At 38.3% G+C, this 18,477-nt stretch overlaps 2 protein-coding genes across 8 annotated transcripts; one reads left to right on the top strand and one right to left on the bottom strand.

Moving 5' to 3' along the window:
• Positions 1-1,857: 1,857 nt before the first annotated feature.
• LOC306893740 (uncharacterized protein) lies at positions 1,858-13,189 on the top strand. 7 transcript variants are annotated; one of them, XM_079455750.1, is made up of 21 exons: positions 1,870-2,016; positions 3,977-4,024; positions 4,490-4,546; positions 4,829-4,846; positions 4,968-5,033; positions 5,121-5,237; positions 5,320-5,352; positions 5,734-5,769; positions 6,947-7,003; positions 7,278-7,349; positions 8,649-8,708; positions 8,816-8,866; positions 9,342-9,398; positions 9,875-10,000; positions 10,182-10,331; positions 10,533-10,568; positions 10,680-10,739; positions 11,867-11,941; positions 12,058-12,114; positions 12,211-12,267; positions 12,464-13,034. In XM_079455750.1, exons 1-21 carry the CDS (start codon positions 1,950-1,952, stop codon positions 12,466-12,468), a joined length of 1,305 nt encoding a protein of 434 aa, XP_079311876.1. In that variant the 5' UTR covers positions 1,870-1,949; the 3' UTR covers positions 12,469-13,034. The 7 variants fall into 7 exon arrangements, with proteins under 7 accessions (XP_079311879.1, XP_079311876.1, XP_079311875.1 ...); XM_079455749.1 differs by having other exon boundaries at positions 4,965-5,033; XM_079455753.1 differs by lacking the exon at positions 10,182-10,331 and having other exon boundaries at positions 1,858-2,016; positions 12,464-13,189.
• An 8-nt stretch (positions 13,190-13,197) lies between these two features.
• Positions 13,198-16,648, bottom strand: prf1.1 (perforin 1.1). The gene is made up of 5 exons (XM_079455748.1): positions 16,627-16,648; positions 15,673-16,226; positions 15,391-15,529; positions 14,494-14,711; positions 13,198-14,417 (listed from the first exon to the last, which is right to left on the bottom strand). The coding sequence occupies exons 2-5, from the start codon at positions 16,182-16,184 to the stop codon at positions 13,550-13,552; spliced, it is 1,737 nt and encodes a 578-aa protein (XP_079311874.1). The 5' UTR covers positions 16,185-16,226; positions 16,627-16,648; the 3' UTR covers positions 13,198-13,549.
• Between the last annotated feature and the right edge of the window lie 1,829 nt (positions 16,649-18,477).

Genomic DNA, 18,477 nt, shown 5'->3' with positions numbered 1-18,477 from the left:
AAGGTCCAGGTAATAACTTCTTAACTTTATTCACAGCAGACTGTGACTGTCCTTATTAATCATGCATGATATGGATGTCATCTAAATATTCTTTATGTCACTTGTAGCTTTTTTTGTTAATGTTGTCAATATACATTTTTAACTTGACAAAACTGTCAAAGTTGACAAGCTCTTTTTAATGCTTTTTATTGGTTAGATATTTGTAAAACCAAGTGACAAACATATAGGGTGACTATTAAAAGTTGACTATTGCGTTTTGAACGAAATATGGAGATACAAGGTTTCAGAAGGACAGCAGTGACATGCTTTTTTAAATGACTAAGGCTGGTTCACACTGACTTGACAAACGCCAACAAACACAGACAATCTAGTTTATCAGTTGTATTTACAATGTTGGATTGGGAATGAAAACTGTCATGGTCACACTGCCAACAAATGGCAATGAACTTCTACACAGGGCTCTCCTGATTTTACCAAATGGTTGATGACCTTAAGGCAACATCATGTTGACCCTGGTGCAACATTTAAATCAACCAATCAGATTTCAGAAATCTTAAAACCAGACGTTAAACCGAGGTCCTGATTCCCTGCAATCATTAAAGATCCCATGGCACTTCTCTTTAAGAGTAGGGGTGCCACCCCGGTGTCCTGGTCAGATTCCCTCCACTAGCCCTTGTCCATCATGGCAATAATCCCCAGCCTCTGAATTGGCTCTTTATCTCTCTCCTCTCCGCCTATAGCTGGTGTGTGGTGACTGTGGCTGCAGTCGCATCATCCAGGTTGATCATACATCCACTGCTGGTAGTTGAGGAGAGACCTCTCTCAGATGATTGTAAAGCGATTTGGGTGTACAGCAATACACAATAATAAATGCCACATGTTGGACACTTGTTATGTTTTTCAATTTGACACATATAACTTGCGAACCAACGGCAACAAATGCCAACATGCGTACCACACTGATTCGACAAAGCCTGACAATTGTGTGATCATTGGGAACTACCCAGTAGTACTAAAGTAGCCTTTAAGGGCTTACAAATATATCTTTATGGCTCAAACGGAACCTCTGAGGACGAAGTTATTGAAAGCAAAAATAAATCCTGTGAACCTGTAGATATTTTTTTCTGATTCATTGCAAACAGGAGCTCTTGCTGTGACTCATAGTGTTTTAACTGCCGTAAATCACGACACTTTCACTCTGTGAGGTGGAGGCCTATCTGGAGTATCAGGCCATGTGTGTGGTAGCAAGCGGACTGATGTGCACCTTTGACCTCAACTGGTTATTAGATCAGCCGACAAGAAAGATAGTAGAGTGACTAAGGAGCTCTGTTTAGAGTTATCTGTAACTGTGTGGATGCAGTGTAAGAGGATTCACTTTGTTTAGATGACTCATTGTGCACATGTTCAAAAAGATGATTCACTTTGTACAGGTTGTCTTAGAACAACAATGTTTGTTATGGTGATGCTATTGTCCAAAATACAAAATGACCAGCTCCCAAACTTATTTTGACAATTCTATCTGAACACCTTCCAAATTTATCAAAGACACCTCAGTGCATGAGTTTTCTCCCACCTCTGTTTCTAGTTTAATAGCGCTTTGATGGCTGCCGAATTGGCATATGCTTTTCCTCTAACATTGACTTGTTAACATACCTGACTGCTTAGAATGTGCATGATTTTTCGGGAACTGACTGTCCTCTTCAGGCTTGGTAGAGCATGAGGAAAGGAGGTGGAATAATGGGATGTGGAGAAAGTGTAAGGGCAGGTGCTTGGTCAGGGGATGCCCAATGGCACAGCAGAGGGCAGGGCTGGTCCGAGGAAAGACACGGCATCCAGAGAATATTTAAAGCACTGGACAGATTACCCAGTAGTGCTACTTGCATAAAAGACCATTTGAAGCTCTACTTGCATTGCACCTGTGAACCTGTCTTTCTACAGTATCTGCCATCATGTTGGCACGAGCCCTCCTGCAGACCTCGCTGGTGCTGTGGCTAGTACAGAACACCATACAAGGAGGTAAGTTATGTCTTCTAAAGTACTTTTCTTGGAGATTTAAAGATGTGGGAAAGATAAAGGTATTCTTTCATTGTGTTTGAAAGAACACAGTAAAATTGCATTGGGATAAGGGAAATTGGTATGATATTTGAGAAAAAATTTATATATCTGATTAATTATAAACAGATTATTAGGAAGAGAATACGTTTGATTTTTATTAATTTTTATTATTATTTATTTAGTGTAATAATGAATATTTGCAAACATTTCCCAAAGGCGAATAAAAAAAGAAATAATGGTTGCCTTTTGGTAAAGACAAAGACCAGGGCAGATCACAGGTGATTGACACAAAGGCTGGAAAGATGCTGATAGTACCAAAAGCATTATGAGAGGGAGGTTCATCAGGTTTAGGGTGGGGTTAGGGGAGGGGCTTCTGTATTGCTTTTTTAATAAATGAATGTTTAATATGATTCAAATTGTACAAATTTATACAAATAAGTCACCTTGTAAAATAGTCACGAATTCCTGTGAGATCACACTCTTAAAAATAAAGGTGCCTCACAATGCCATAGAATCTTTTTTTACAAGGATGTGCAGTCATCGGGTTATACATTTACCTATGCTAGCTTGTTTCAACCCATGGTTGGGTCAAGTTTGAACATTTTTCAACAATGCACTGTGCTTTACATTTACAGTTTTTCTTTTGTTTTTCTGTAAAATGTGGTTTCCCCTTATTTCTAGTAAATCTTTCAGTAATTTGAACATTTTTCAAAAATAAAAGAAAAATCTGATAATAAAAAATGTACATGTAAAATAATGTTTGGCAAGTTTTCCGTACAGATACGTGAAAAACTGTAAAGAAAGTTAAATTCTTTACATTTACGTATTTTACAGTGTGGTTTTCTTACAATGTCAAAAAATGGGTACAAATTGTCAAACCTTCTAAAATAACACCTTTGCACCTATAGAGTAATAATGAGTGCCTTAAAGATACATATAGATTCCGCATCTGTACCTAAATGGTACGTATAAGGACCTTTTTAAAGAGTTCTGTTCTAGTGACAGCATGGGACAATTTTTCAGCGTAGAGTGTAATCTCTGCCATTCTGTCCTTAAAACAATGCATCCTCCTCAAAAAACTAATAAATACAGTGGCATTCTACTGGTGTGAAGGTGTATATTCATGCAGCAGTCACAGATCATAGCATGTCAGATTTAAAGAAAACCTTAGCACTAAAGACATATGACGACTTCATGTTACATTTCGGACAGCTTCGATAAATGGAGAAAAAGCACCTCTGGATGTGATTCAATGTTTGACACATCTGGATCTTCTCCAACCTCCGTTTCCCTGAGTGGAGCTTAAACACTCGTATTTCATGTCTGAAGATCAAACGCTGCGTCCTGAAGGTGGCAGGGTTGCTCAAAATTTGTCGACCTTCTGTCAGTGGTGACTTTCATGAGCCGCACACAGTCCATCTATTTTGTCCCACTGTGTTTGAAAATCAATAGAGGCCTGTGTTTCCTAATATGCTGAGACAGCTGCAGATGCGATGAGATCCACATTGTTAATCGCTTATTACGTCAGCTGTCATAGTTCTCTTTATAGGCTTCAAGAATTTTAACAGGAAGGCTTCAGGAGAAGGGAAGAAATAAGTCAAGCCTTGTTTATCCACATGTTGAAGGTTTTGATCAGGAAATGCCACCCAAAGCCAAAATCTGCCAGCCAGTGTTTACTTTTTTTCAGCTGTTGCTTCAGGACTTTCATTTTCCCACTCAATAACAAAAATTAGCTTTTTTGGTAGTTTTGTATTTTTATTTATTCCACTGATTTATTCTACTGAATAATTGTTATAATAACGTATCAAAACTATTTGGAAAGTTCTGTCACGGTACATGGATTGAAATGTGGCATTATCATGCTAAATGGTAATTATTGTTCTTTTGTAATTTCTGATTGTGTTTCTTTTGTTTTAAACAGGAGTTAGACCACAGACTGGAGCCTTGGGAAGGTTGGGGCAAAGTCGAGGTATATTACATTTATCATATGTAACTGGGATTTTCAGCATAATATATATTACATATGATCATACACACGAATCCTGCCTTTTAACCAGTGGCGAAGCTTGTCTTAAAATGTGCAAATAAGAAATCTCAAATTAGCTAAAAAATTTAAACTTCAAAACTTAAATAAAATAGCTTAGATTTTAGCTTATTTTAGGATGTTTAGGACATATTAATATATTTAGCGCAAGCTAAATTTTCCAAAGTATTATTGCTAGACTAATATACCAAGGCCTTATCTGCATTGGTGCGTGTCACTGTGCTTCAGCTGTGAAGCTTCTACCTCCCCCCTTGATCTCGGTGTGGGTGAGAAAGCCATATTGTGACATCCTTATCTGTATTGCTATACGCCTGCACGTACGTCTATTTCCATATGCATGTACAGTACTTTTTCCTACTTAATTCATTATCTTTGTGTTTGCATGTTTAGTGGCTGGTATTCTTGGAGCCCGTGCATATGGGGTGGGCAAGCCAGGAAAGACTGCTGGTAATTCAAGAATAATCATACTCTGCTACAGTAAAAATAAGTTACAAAGGTTTTGTGAAAATGGGTGACAAAAAGCATCTTCATTGAGTGTCTTTCCCACCAGTACATGCTTTACCGTATAAACCGTATTTACCGAATATACTTTTTTATTTTTATTATAATGTACACTCCAAAATAATGTTTAACATAAAATTACCTTTACATTTTTAAAAGTGTAGCATAAAGGATTTTTATCATTTTGGTTGATGGCAAATAAATATTTTCCATTTTTTACACAAACAGCTGGTCATTATCTTGGAGGTGAGTTAATATATTCTGATTTTGTGTAATTGGTAAAAAATGCATGTGAGCATGGATGCGTGTATAGTATTTTAATATGTGCAATGTCTTGCATTTGTAATTGTATTGTGTCTTTCAGCAGGAGTTTATAGACCCACTGGGATTACAGGAGGACTGAAACAAGGATATGGAGCACTCGGTTATGGAGGTAAAACAAATGCAGATTAATAATTTATTGCCGATACATTTTTGATATACTTGCTTTATTACTTTGCTCTTGTTCTGTTGGTGCTAGCGGGCAACTTTGGAACTGGTCTTGGAGCAAGCCATGCGGGAGCAGGACTGGGACTTGGAAGAGGGTTTGGCCTGGGCAATGGGCTGGGAGCTGCATTGGGTTACCCAGGTGGAAGAGGTGAATACCAAATTTTTTCTTCATTCAGCAAAAATGTAATTTAATTGGAAAAATTATTCAGTAAATGCTTCGTTTTTTTCAGGATATAACGGCAATGGCTATGGTGCCCCACTAGGTGAGTGCATGTGCCATAATGCCACCTCTATGCAACCTGAAGTTGTGTACAAGATTGGATTTAATAAAACCAATCAAACCTGACCCATATATATATAGAGGAGTCAGCTGTGGCCTAGTGGTTAGAGCGTTGGAGCTTGTATTCAGTAGGTTGCCAGCAGGTCATGAATGAAGTGCGCTTGAGCAAGGCACCTTACACTTGATTGCTCTGCAGTAATGTGCCACTGTAAAAAACTTTGTCGCTTTGGATAAAAGCGTCTGCCAAATGAATAAATGTAAATGTAAAATGATGTATGCTCTCCTTTAGCCATGATTATGTGTCAGCTTAAACAGGCAGTTATATCCTCTTCTAACCTTCTCATCTCTTTGGTGTTGTTGCCAGGTTACGGTGTAGGAGGATACCCTGGCGCTGGACGCGGTATGTCCCTTACTCATACTTGTGTGCTTATAATCGGATCTGACCGTCTTTTATATTCACATGATCGTTCACAACTGATTTACCTTTTACGGAATACTTCCCATAATCCTTCAGATTGCTGCAATGGTGATTGACTAGAGGAAAAACCCAATAATTGCAGTCACATAACCACATAATATTTTAACTATTTATTTATGAAATAATGTTTGGTAATAAATAATATTAGGTGTAAAAATTTATATATGAATAAGTATTTAGTAAAGACATACTACAGATCTCCCTTAAGAAGAATAACAATGTTTAACGTTTTATCTAGTTTTTGTAATTTTTTTATATCCTCAGTACATAGTATAAAACTGGCATTAAAGTTTTTCAATATTTTACATTAGTAAGGTATACAAATTAATTTCATGGTATTAAACATTTTTCTGTTCTTGGCTGAAGCACCTGTGTATGCCACTGGTGGGCGCGGCAGGAGGGTGTGCCCACACATGCCAGCCCTCCCATTTCCAGCATTACTTTTGGTCTGCACTTTTTATAGCCTTTTATTGTTTTACCATGATATTGCGTGCCAAGCCTCCCAAAACAAATATGGATTAAATGGTCACATAATTTTATTTTAGGGTGTGCCAGTGTTATCTATGAGAATGCATGTCCTGTGTTTGTTGAGGATGGACGTTTCTCATCACATGCACATCAAATTTGGGAGTAACTAGTTTGGGTATAGTTCCCCCCAAAAAATGACAATGATGTCATCATTTACTTACCCTGTGTGTCTTTGTTCTGCTAAACACAAAGGGAGATGTTTGGAATAATGTCAGTAACCAAACTGATCTCATCCCCCGTTGACTCGCATAGTATTTATTTTCCCTACTATGGCAGTAAATGGTATCGAACTATCTTTTAAGCTAAATGTTTACTGTGGATTTTTGACCCACAAATTTATTGAACATACAAATGAGTTTATTTTCTGTGTTTAACGTCTTTAATGAGAATGCTGAGTTCTTATTCAGATTTTTATGACAAGGTGCTAGAGCTTGATATTGTCCATTGTTTTTTATGACCATAAAGCAGTGTGCACGCTATAACAAAAGAGTTACAGAGAACAAAAGTGCTCATTCTCCTCCAGATCGAGTGTCACAAGACTATGAATAACAAAAAGATTTGTGATCTTCAGGATATGGTGTACCAGCAGGAACGCCCACAGGGCAAAGGTCAAAACCGTCAAAATCGGGTAAACTGTCCAATCCTTACCATCAATCATTGTCCAATCATTCTTCCAGTTTTTTCAGTTTATATTTCAGGCATGATTCACCAGCAAACATTCAAAAAGCTCTAGATTTTAGATATTTTAGACAAGCGTCACCTGCAGATAAGGACGCTTCCTCCACTAATGTGTAAAATTGGATTAATTGCTAATCAAATCTTCAGTAAATCTCTGGTTTTTAAATTTCAATAGATGCAATATGTTTTTTTATATTTCTCACAATTGTAATCTTTGTTTCCAGTTGGTGTGTCTAAATTTACTGGTGTTGGTCCCAGAGTAGGTCAATCCATGTCACAGACAGAAAGGGGCAATGGTAAAACTGCACGTGTGCACACTGTGTGGCTTTCACATGTCTTTTATAGCCTTTAAAGATGTTTGTTTACAACATCTAAGCTGTTTACACTGCATGATGCACTGATCCCCTCAATAGGAAAACAGGCAATCCCGCTTATTGCATCACTTTCGCACCGTTGTGTAGTGTTATGAGAAGTGTTACTTTAGGAAATGCTACCTAGTATTGTGGTGTTTTCTGATGAAGTCATAGAGGAGTCTCAGCTGGACAGGGTGCTGTAACCTTTATCCAAGAATTTAAATTAGATTGATTCCATGTGGAAGTAGCACATTGTAACTCTGGTTGTGGTTCAGATGTTACTCATCAGGACCAGGAGTGACCAATGGAATGCTGTAGCAGCAGCATTTAGCTACAAGTGATGTTTTTGGAGAAGGAACCGTGTAGGATAAGTGATAGAAACTATTCAGCACTTTAACTGTTGAGATTAACTGTTACTGAAATAATACAGGAGCAGTCATGCAAAATGGAAAAGGCACCAAACCAAACACGATTGGAAAACTTTCATAGTTGAACTTTAAATGCATGACACTAGATGGTGTTTTCCAGTCTTACAATACATCAATCCATCCATAAAATGAATTGAAATAAAGAGATGGCAATTAAAAGAGAGTGTTCAGTCAAAATGGACTGGAAAAATGGACCACCGCTTCTCATGAACTCACTGGAGTTGGGTCAATCTTGAGGTGCCCCTCTCTACCACACCTGTTTCTATTACTTTTCATTGTTGTGTGTGCAGAACTGATGCCTCAAAATTTGGTCATTGAGGCTGTTCTGTTTACTTTTCTCTTCACTCTTAAAAATAAAGACGCTGTATGATGCCATAGAAAAAAAAAACATTTTTGCCTGCATGGTTTTGTAAAGAGCCTTTAACATCCTAAGAAACGTATTGTTTTCAGCAACGTTTCACTAAGAAAGGTAAGAAAAATGTTTTTTAAAGAACATTTGACCTAATGGTTCTATGGTGAACAAAAATGGTTCTTCAATGGCATCGGTGTGAAGAACCTTTTATATCACATTTATTTTTAAGAGTGCTTCACCCAAACCTTTGTCTTGCAGCTACATCTAAACCGATGTACGTCCACATGCATGCTGGAATATTTTTTCCCACAGGCCACAAGTATGGAATTATGCTGTGAAATACTTGCATGATCATTCTGTCCTACAGGCCCCCGACCATCATGTCGTTCTGTACCGGGCATGCTTTCTGTTACAATATATTATTGGGCTACGTTTTACAATTGATGTGCTTGTATTTCCCAGGGTACGGCCTTGGTGCAGGTGGCTATCTTGGAACTGGTCTTCCTGATGGATATGGAGCAGGTGTGCATTTTTAGTATGTAAAAGTAAACCTGTACAAAAATGAACTATAGTATAGTCTGTGTATAGTATTGTATGCTTTGATAACAGTTATGTTATTGCTGATGCAGGTTTTGGGGCAGGTGGATATCCACAGGGAGTGCGAGGAGGAAAGCAGATTGGTAAAATCTTTTTTTCTTACAGATGTGCACTTTTTGAAGGCGGGGCTTACTGTCACAAAAGTTGAATGTTTATCTTATTTCTATTTGAGACAGCTGAACTTATATTGTGTCCCCTGGCAGTTTCTTCCTGTGTTTAATCTGTTCTGATCTCTTATTGTACTGAAGTGACACCTTTTGTAATTGGTGCAGCATTGTGGTGCATTACACACATGGTCCAAGTGTGGTCAGTTCTGCTTGTTCAGGACAAAGTCAAGATGAGCTTTAGATGCAGAGCTCCTCTAAGGCATCTTAAATTTCACACTGTTTGTTTTTTCTTTTCTCTGATATGTTTTGGTTACCAAGCGGTTGACCTTGACTGAAAGTACCCAAGGCATTTCCTGTGTTACTTTTACACATCATCGGCTTGAAAAAAAAACGTTGAAGACTTTTTTGTTTTTCAATAGAAGAAAAGAATATAAAAATATCTTCTCAATAGGCTACGGTAATGGATTTGGCAGTGAAATGTACGGTGCTGCAGATGGATACGGGGCAGGTGAGTCAGATCGAGTTGTTACAATGGAGTCTTTCCAAAAATATAGACATGATTAAAATGAAAATTTTAGTCATTATGTCGAAGGGCCCACTGTTTCAGATTAGGTATAGGTGAATGTTTCCAGTGTGATATAATATAATATAATAACATCGCATTCACAATAAAAATGCATGTTTTTTATCATTTAGCCACATTTTGCTAGATACCTCCTTTCAAGCTAAAATTACACATCTGCAGTGACATGATGATACATATAAATCATTTTTTTGGTTGATGTAATCTAGTTAGGTACAATAGTTTGGCCACTAGGGGGAGCAGCACTGTTTTCCCTTATGCAACGATAATTTGAAAATGTTTGCAATTTGCAGCTCAGGAAAATGCTAAAGGTTAGGCCATGTATCTTTGCATACCTTAACTCAAGGCAACATCATCTGCATGACCAGTCAAATTACAGAGACCGGCTTTCGCTCTTGCAGGTCTTGGAGCAGCCGGTCTCGGACATGCTGGCCTTGGAGCTGCTGGTCTTGGTGCTGCGGGCCATGGCGGTCCAGGTCTATTGGCAAGCGCTGGTCTGGGTGTTGATGCCAAGTCTAGAAAGTATGGTAAGAATGTGGAAAGGTCTGCTGTAAGCAAAGACAGTTCACTGTTTGTGGCCGATTCTTGCCAACTCGTATGATGCTTAAGACCCATGCTTAAGCTTGTTTCCCTATCTACATATGTCCTTTATATGACATTACTCCTCCTCCTGTGTGGTTTCGAGTAATACCCCTAATTTGTTTGAAGGGGCAGGTGAGGTACTTGGGGCTGCGGGATCTTTGCCCTATGGAGGCCACCCTGTGGTTTCAGCTGGGCTGGGGCCTCAAGGCATGACTGGTAACTATGGTGGAACTACATTCGGAGAAATTCCAACCCTCGGGCCTGACACTGGCCTGGGTTCGTGCAGTGCACATGTTTGTTATTCAAATGCAGCATGCAAATTTCACTTTTCTGGCTTTCCTAATGCTTTGCCTGAGGATTTGACTCGTGAACGTGTACATGTCTTAGCTGTATGAGAGAAAAAGAGGATTAAGTGAACATGAATACAACTCAATGAGATTAAACAATCAAGCAACACATCTTTTGTTTGTCTTTTAGCTGGGGCAGGTGCAGGAGCACTGGATCCTTTAGTAGGTAAATGCAGTAAATATAGTGATGTCTTCGTAAACATATTTGTAATATTGCACACTATTTATTAAAAGTCTCAAATTCTGATGACCAAATATTGCTGTATTTATCACACAGCTGGAGGTGGTTTAGGTCAGCTTCCTTACAGCGCACCGGTCATTGCAGCTGGGCTTGATGGTAAGTCAATGAGATAAACGCAACACTAAGAAGATGTCTTGAATCAGTCAGTCTGATTTAGACGTACAGTATCCATAGTTGCCTATTTCTATTCGTGTTCTAGATCATTAGATCTACTTTGGAAGTTTGCCTGTAGTCAGTGTCTAAACAACAAAGTTTCAGCCAAAAAGAGAGAGAGAATTGATCTATCGCTAAACCCCTCCTCTGAAACGCAGATGAGCCAATGGCAGCTGAGTATCAGCCAGAACTTTAGGTTTCAGGACCATAGAGAAGCATTGTAAAATCCGATTCGATTTTTACAGTGTTTATGCTTCAAAAATGGTAAAAACAATGTGTTTGTAACACGGATTCCAGGTGTCCTGAGAGGATGGGAAATGTAATTTACATTTAAAAAAAATGTACACTAACCCTCTCTCTTTCTCTCAACAGGTAGTGGTATAGCTTTTGTTGAAACTAGTAACTTTTTATTTGCACCTAGTGTATTATTGCTCCTTTATGACATATCGCTTATTGGTACCTGAACTTTTTATAAGTCACTTGGGATAAAAGCGTCTGCTAAATGACTAAATGTAAGTGTAAATTTTATTATTAATGTCATCATGTGCTTCAGCAAGGTATCAATGGCTAAAAACGGTAAAGTTAGCGAATCCATACTAACATACAAACCTAAATAGCTAACTGTTCTCACGTCATGTTCATGACAGCTGAAAAACGAAGGTCTACATCCCTCTCCACATTAAACTGGTTAAATGTAAATGAATGGAATCTTACCCTGCGGTAAATGAACAGTGTTGTCACTTGCGATCATGACGACCGGCTTCTCCATCTTGGATTGTGATTGTAAACCCTTGCTTCAAAATTGATCTTGTTATCTACCATATAGATGTAAAATATTTGAGCTATCCTTCCATGATATATTTAAGGCCCACTAAAATGCTCCCCAATGAGTGTGTGGGAGCAAAATGTGTGAAAAATCTCTAGGGACAAGGCTTTCACACTGACAGCTCTCATTGAACGGCATTAGGGAACTCAGTATGTTTGTCCGAGCTAGCGAAAGGTCAATTAGAGATCATTATGGATTTCCTGATTGTAAGACATCTCTACATGTTTATGTTTACACCCCAAAGGTGATGCTGGATACCCCTATGGTGCTGAACAACTAAGTTTGGGTGCTGAAGTTGCAAAGACGGCCGCCAAATTTGGTGAGATACACATGTCACAAAACACTTCTTCACACTCAACACATTAGTGGCTAGTAGACATCAATGACTAACACCCTCAAACAAAATATAAATATCTTTGACAAATGTCCTAACAGGAGGTGCTGGAGGTTATGGAGCTGCGCTAAGTACCGGAAGCCATGGTGCCTATGCTGGTGAGTACTGATGCAACTCCAATTACACAAACTGGCAGGTTATGACATCTCTAATGTGTGTTCAACATGACATTGTGTTTCATTTTCCTTCTACAGGACAGAAGGATGGAAGCAAGTCAACCCTAAGTGGTGTTTATGGGAATGGGTACAAAGGTAGATGAAACAAGGCCCGTATTGTTTTTACTTTATTGCATTTGGCAGTTCATTCAAGCTCTTTGTTTTCTCAGTTATATGTTTCTTGGGAATCTACCTCAAGTGTGCTACAAGGACATGCATTTCAAAATCAACATTTTGATTGTCCTGTTTATTTAACTTCGTCTTTTCATCCATCTCTCCTCTGTTTCTGCAGGTTGATTCCTGAGGCCAGACTGTTATTCTCTGCAGTGTTTTTTGGCCCCTTTTCACTAGTGCTCCTCACCTCACCATTGTGCAGTTTGTGACATAGTGTTGTAAGGCATCTTATTTCAGCTTTACTTGTGCCCATTTATGTGGGCATGTGTGTTGTTTGTTTTTTTGTGTGGTGTTTAGAATTGTGGTCCTTATCGTGTTTGTATCTGTTCCCCTTAAATCTTTGTTGTTAATGTGTCTTATGTTGTGTTTTTGTCCCATGTGCCTCTGTATCTAACTAAATCATGCTAAGCATTTCATTGGCTGTTATGTTAATTCTTATGAAACACTAAATCTTCCACCTTCGTGTCCATAGTGTTTGTTTGTGAAAGACACCATAAGGTATATGAATGCCAACAACTGACAACTTCTGCTTAATGGGGTTCAAACCTGCACCATTTCATAACACTGACTAATGAAACTATCCACAACTCAAAGCCTATGTTTTGATCTTATTATGTTGAAGGTATTACATAATGTCTCAAGGCGAGTTAGAGAAATGATGGAAAATAAAAAAAAACTGGTTCAATACCATGAGCTCTCACATATTGTTCTCACTTATCATCCGTTTACAGGAAAACCACATAACATGCATCCTGTTTCACAGCACTGTGGCAGTTAAGATGAATAACCTAATCAGAGTTAACTTTCTGTTACATAAACAACAAAGTTTTGAGTAAATCAAGCTGACGATGTGTGTCTTTTGAGTTTTTATTGATGAAATGCTGCAAAGTTGATTTTGATACATACATTTTATTTGCATACACATGTATCTGACAAATGATTTAAAGTACCATAGTCATAGGAGTATTTATTTATGCTACTTTCGATAAAAAGACAATCAAAGCACTATAACATCGATAACTTCTGCAAAAAAGAAAATAAACAGTGCTGCAAAAAGGACAGAAATAAATACTGAATGTGGCATCTTAAGCTGAGTAATGTTAAAGAATGATAATAAATAGGATATTAAAAAGTGATAAATACACAGAGATTATATCTCCAATGCCTATTGTATTATAAGATCCCACCCAAATCTCAAACTGGACTACAGAATGGTTTTATTGTAAATTGTCTTCTGATTTAAATAAAGCTTATCCAGAAGCACTCCTTTCTCCATCAGCATTTCTGCTGGCACAGGCCTTGCATTTCGAGACACGTATACCTTCTCCAGGTGAAAGTTCATAGGAGAACCAACATACTTTGAGCAATAAGGTCCAGACAAACTCGGGCCGCACGTCACTTCTATTTTGTAGAACAGCTCGCCATGATTCAATACGCAGAAATCTTCCATCAGACCTTGTTTTGTTGGTACTTCACATGCTCCCAGCAAGTCATCATCCCATTTATTATCTTCATCCCACACCTCCAGTCTCAGTATGTTATTTTGCGCAAGTACAACATCACCCAGATCGAAGGTCTTTGCCCAGGAGGGTGAGTTGTTATTCATGATCACATCAGTACGTCCAACCAACATATTTTGTTTGTCAAACACTTTAACATACCCGTCGGTCGCTGTGGAATGGTCACCCCACAGGCCCTGCGCCCTAACAATTGTCACCATTACCCGAGCAAGTCCACGCTGAGAAGGACAACAGCTGGGTGTAATCCCAGGATTGTTGTGACACGTGCAGACACAGGGATCATTAGAATTTGATTTAATGCCGTTCTTGCAAGATGCAGAACAGTTCCTCAAAAGAGATTTTTCTAGGATGTAGTCATGGATGGCTTGGCGCAATTGTTTGCGCACTGATTGTTTGGTGGAGATCAACTCGTGCAGGGGCTCCAGAGAATAAGTGATCACATCAGGGTTTGATGGGAGAGAAGCAAGCCATTCTTTGTAGGCGGATGGGTCTTTGCTTCCTGAGAAAAGAAGCTCAGGCTCTGTTGTATGACCTCCAGTGACCTCAGTGAGTCTTAAATAAAAAAAATATTTCAGTCATTTGAGATGTTAGGACAAGGAACGTAGAATTAACCCTGAATTAAACCCACCTGTCTTGAAAGCGGTTGGAGAAACTGCGTTTGCTCTCTGTTTTCTCCTTATCTTCATTACAATGTTTCATTTCTGCTTTCATGTCTACTTTGCCAAGGACATTGGCACTTGCCTCAACATCTAAACATATCTTCACTTCGTTCACACTTAAGCCTTGAAGAGCGGTCTCACACTGTTTGATGCTGGTCACCGAGTGGACACTTCCACCAAGAGTTACCTGTCAAAAGTGAGAAAAACTAAACATTTACAGGGCTTCAAGGGGAGTTCATGTGTCAGTCTTTGTTAAAACATTTTAGGCCTTTATATATTTGGCAGACACTTTTATTTAAATCAACTTTGTTTATTTCATATTATCCATTCATAAGATCGGGATCTATGACATTGTTAGCACCATGCTTTAGTAGCTGTGCCATTTCAACTAGTGATTTCATACATTTAAAGGGATCCTCCACCCAAAAATGAAACATTAGTGTCATAATTTACTCCCCCTCAAGTTGTTTCAAATCTGTATACATTTCTTTATTCTGATAAACACAAAAAAAACATATTTGCAAAAACGTTAGCAATTAACATTTCTGCGACGTCATTGACTAGTGGAAACATTATTGTTTAATATTTTTGTTCTGTTGAACGCAAAGTAAGACATTTTGAAGAATGTAGGAAAGTAAATCCTTTTTGGAGCACCTTTACTTACCACTTGAATTGTTCTTACTATGGTAGTCAATGATGTTCCAGAAATATCGGTTGCTAACATTTTTTCAAATATTTTTCTATTTTTCTATTTTTTACAGAAATGTATACAGATTTGGAACAACTTGGGGGGAGTAATTAATGACAGAATATTTATTTTTGGGTGGAGTATCCTTTTGATGTATAGGGTATAAAACTGGAATTACCTTAGTGATATAATGGGTTCCATAGGTGTTAATGAACTTGTAGAAGCGCTGTTTGAAATCAATATTGTACGTCTTGGGAAGCTCCTTTATAGAGCGCTTAAACTCAGGGTGGAGACTAGGTTTGTTAGAGACCCTGTAGCTACAGATATAGAGGAAAAAAAAGACATTTTTAGACATTAGTCATTTTTGTCAATGTAGGTGCAGAATACATAATGACTGATTTTTCTTTTTATAAAGAATTCAATATTCAACAATGAAATGAATCAGTGAAAAGGGTTGTACCTGTAAAAGGCACACGATATACTCTGACTGGCAAAACTGAACTTGTCTTTCTTGGTCTTCTCCATCGAGTACTCTGCAAGCTTGGAGTTAGTTCCAGCCATAAGGAACGAGCCTGTATTTTGACGGATGTCTACCCCCAAGTTCACTGCCCAGTTGTTCTCAATGGACGAGCTGCTGGAGCTGACCAGCTCTTCGCTGGAATCATAGAGAGAACTTGAGATTTTCATGATGCACTTCTGACTGGATCTCCAGTCCAACACAGATATAGGAAGCTTTTGTTTTTTCCCATCCATGTAGGGATTCTTGCAAATCATGCACGATTTATCTTTTTGACTCCAGGTGTACGTGTTGATTACGAAGGCTCCTTTGCGCTGCATCTTGGTCACATCATACCCTTCCCCGGCCAGGTTTGACCCAGGGGCAAAATCTGCTTCTGCACATTCTTTTGGTGTACCTTTTGAGCATGACTGCACATTTGGCAGCAAAAGGTAAATGACAAGCCCTACCCACATGACTGAAATAGGTGTTGTAAGGTGTATAGATGCTCTTCTTTCCTATAAAAGAAAACACATTTTTATTGTAATAAAATTTGGTTATGTAAGCATATGTCTATGCATTATTTCAGCTTTAAGTGACCCGTTTGTCATTTCAATCCAGTGCCTTTCTTTCTTATTTAAAATACTTAAAGATATTTCTAAAAATATTGGTAACTTATAGTTCACTATAAATCGCTTTACTTTAATGTTCTAAAATTGTACAAATTCTGAAATATTGAGAGGCCCCAATGTGCTACACAAAACTACTTGTAAATCAATTGTTTATTTGCATAACCATACATCACAGACAAAAATCTTTAAAAAAGCACAGCTAACATTACAAAGACTACACAGAATGTATCCTTGTATATAACATATACAGTATGTTCTTACAGATGATGTCAAATAATTGACTTACCTTGAACCTTGATGTTGTGTTCTGACGCAGAAGCAAACACTGTGAGAGGGCTATATGTAAGCAAGTGGGTGGGCTTTACCGTTAACTTCTACGAATGGCAAAACACACACATATGGTGGGTAGGTGGGGGTTTGGTTATTTCGGTTTAGGAGAATCATGTGGTCTTGATTAGCCACTGCCGTGCTGAAAATGCTCAGTGGTGAGACAGATGGAAAATATGCGTATTCATTAACACATTGACCTTTGCATTGTTAAAATAATTCAGAATGTGTGATGATGGAGGTTGTAAAACTTGATGTACAATACAGTCAGATCAAAACGAATCTACAAATGGTGACTAAGAGGAGCTGTTAGTCACATGGGGCATTGTAATTTCTATTGTGGTATAAGTCAGACCTTTCCCCCCACACTATTTGCAAGTAATAAAGACACAATTATTCATGCTGCTTTTTTTGTTCTTTTATTAACTGCAAAAATGCTTATTTGATAGAATGTAACACATATCTTATATAAATGTATTAAGACAAAGAATAAACAAAGTAAATGACAAAATTATTTGAGCTGCTGCATTTGTTCTTTTATTAACTGCAAAAATGCTTATTTGACAGAATATAGCACATATCTTGTAAAGGTATTAAGACACAAAGAATAAACAAAGTAAAAAAGGCCAGCAAATGCTGTAATGCTCAGATTATTATCAGAGAAAGTTTTCACTCATTTTGTGATTTTCTTCTGTCCCTTTAAAAATCGGTGAATCACTTTTAAGATGACCGCTTTGTTCATCTAACAGCACCCCTCTTTTCAACAGCACATCTTTCGGAAGAGGCCGGGCGTGTCGTGACGCGTATATCTTCTCTAGCTCCAGTGGTTACTGGAATGCCAGTGTACTTTGAGCATGAGGAGCCAGTTAAACCAGGAGTACAAGTTACTTGGGTCTTATAGTACAGCACACTATGGTTAAGTTAGATGTATTACCTGCTTTAAGCTCAATATTACATGCCAGATCATCATCCCACCCGCTGTCCTTATCCCATACCTCTAGTCTCAAAACACCAATCGTAGACAGAACATTGTTACCAAGATTAAAAGCCCAGTTCCAAGTAGGTAAGTTCTGATTCCAAATCACCGCTGTTGACCCGAAAAGAATCTTGTGATTTCTCAGGACTTTGACCACGGTTATCTGAGCATATCCAAGCTATGCCGGGCAGCAGTTGGCTTTCACTGCTGGGTTGTTATGGCAGCTGCACTCACAAGGTTCCTTTGGGTTTCTTGCGATTCCGACCTTGCATGGGGTAGAGCAGTTCCTCCAAAAGGCCCTCTGCAGTATGTAGTCACAAATGGCTCGACGTAACTGGCTTTCCTTAAGGTTCTTGACCGGCAGCAAAAAGGAAATCACATCAGGGTATTCTGGTACTGAGGAGAGCCACTGTCTGTAAGCGCTAGGGTCATTACTGGATGAGAAGAGAAGGGCAGTGTCTTCAGTGTGACCCCCAGTGATCTCCGATAACCCTTAAAGCAAAATATAACTTTTTATTTAGACCGATGTTTACAATTAAATCAAAAGTTTGATGCTAAAATTAAATACGTGCCCTTTCAAATTAAATTATGTTAAAACTACTTAGTTTGGGATAGTTCACACACAAATGAAAAACATTTCATAATTTAATCTCCCACTTTTCATTTCAAACCTGTATGACTTTCTTTCTTCCGCAGAACACAATGGAAGATATGTTTTGAAGAATGTTGGTAACCGAACAGAGACTGTACCCATTCCTTTCTAATGAATGGAAACAAAACCTGTGCAAGTTAATGGATACCGCCACTGTTTGTTGTCACAACATTCTTCAAAAT

This window comes from Barbatula barbatula (genome assembly GCF_947034865.1).
Source record: "Barbatula barbatula genome assembly, chromosome: 5".
In the NCBI taxonomy this organism is placed as follows: domain Eukaryota; kingdom Metazoa; phylum Chordata; class Actinopteri; order Cypriniformes; family Nemacheilidae; genus Barbatula; species Barbatula barbatula.
Note: the sequence above shows the minus strand (reverse complement) of the source record. Positions and strands in the feature narration are given on the sequence as shown.

What these genes read in the sequence shown, in the direction of transcription:
- prf1.1 (XM_079455748.1), bottom strand. Translation starts at nt 16,184, where the DNA reads ATGTGGGTAGGGCTTGTCATTTACCTTTTGCTGCCAAATGTGCAGTCA. An exon ending in GAACCCATTATATCACTAAG is followed by an intron (nt 14,712 to 15,390) that starts GTAATTCCAGTT and finishes CACTTTTGACAG; the next exon opens with GTAACTCTTGGTGGAAGTGT. An exon ending in TCCAACCGCTTTCAAGACAG is followed by an intron (nt 14,418 to 14,493) that starts GTGGGTTTAATT and finishes TTTTTATTTAAG; the next exon opens with ACTCACTGAGGTCACTGGAG.
- LOC306893740 (XM_079455749.1), top strand. Translation starts at nt 1,950, where the DNA reads ATGTTGGCACGAGCCCTCCTGCAGACCTCGCTGGTGCTGTGGCTAGTA. An exon ending in TGGCTATGGTGCCCCACTAG is followed by an intron (nt 5,353 to 5,733) that starts GTGAGTGCATGT and finishes TGTTGTTGCCAG; the next exon opens with GTTACGGTGTAGGAGGATAC. An exon ending in GTCAAAACCGTCAAAATCGG is followed by an intron (nt 7,004 to 7,277) that starts GTAAACTGTCCA and finishes CTTTGTTTCCAG; the next exon opens with TTGGTGTGTCTAAATTTACT.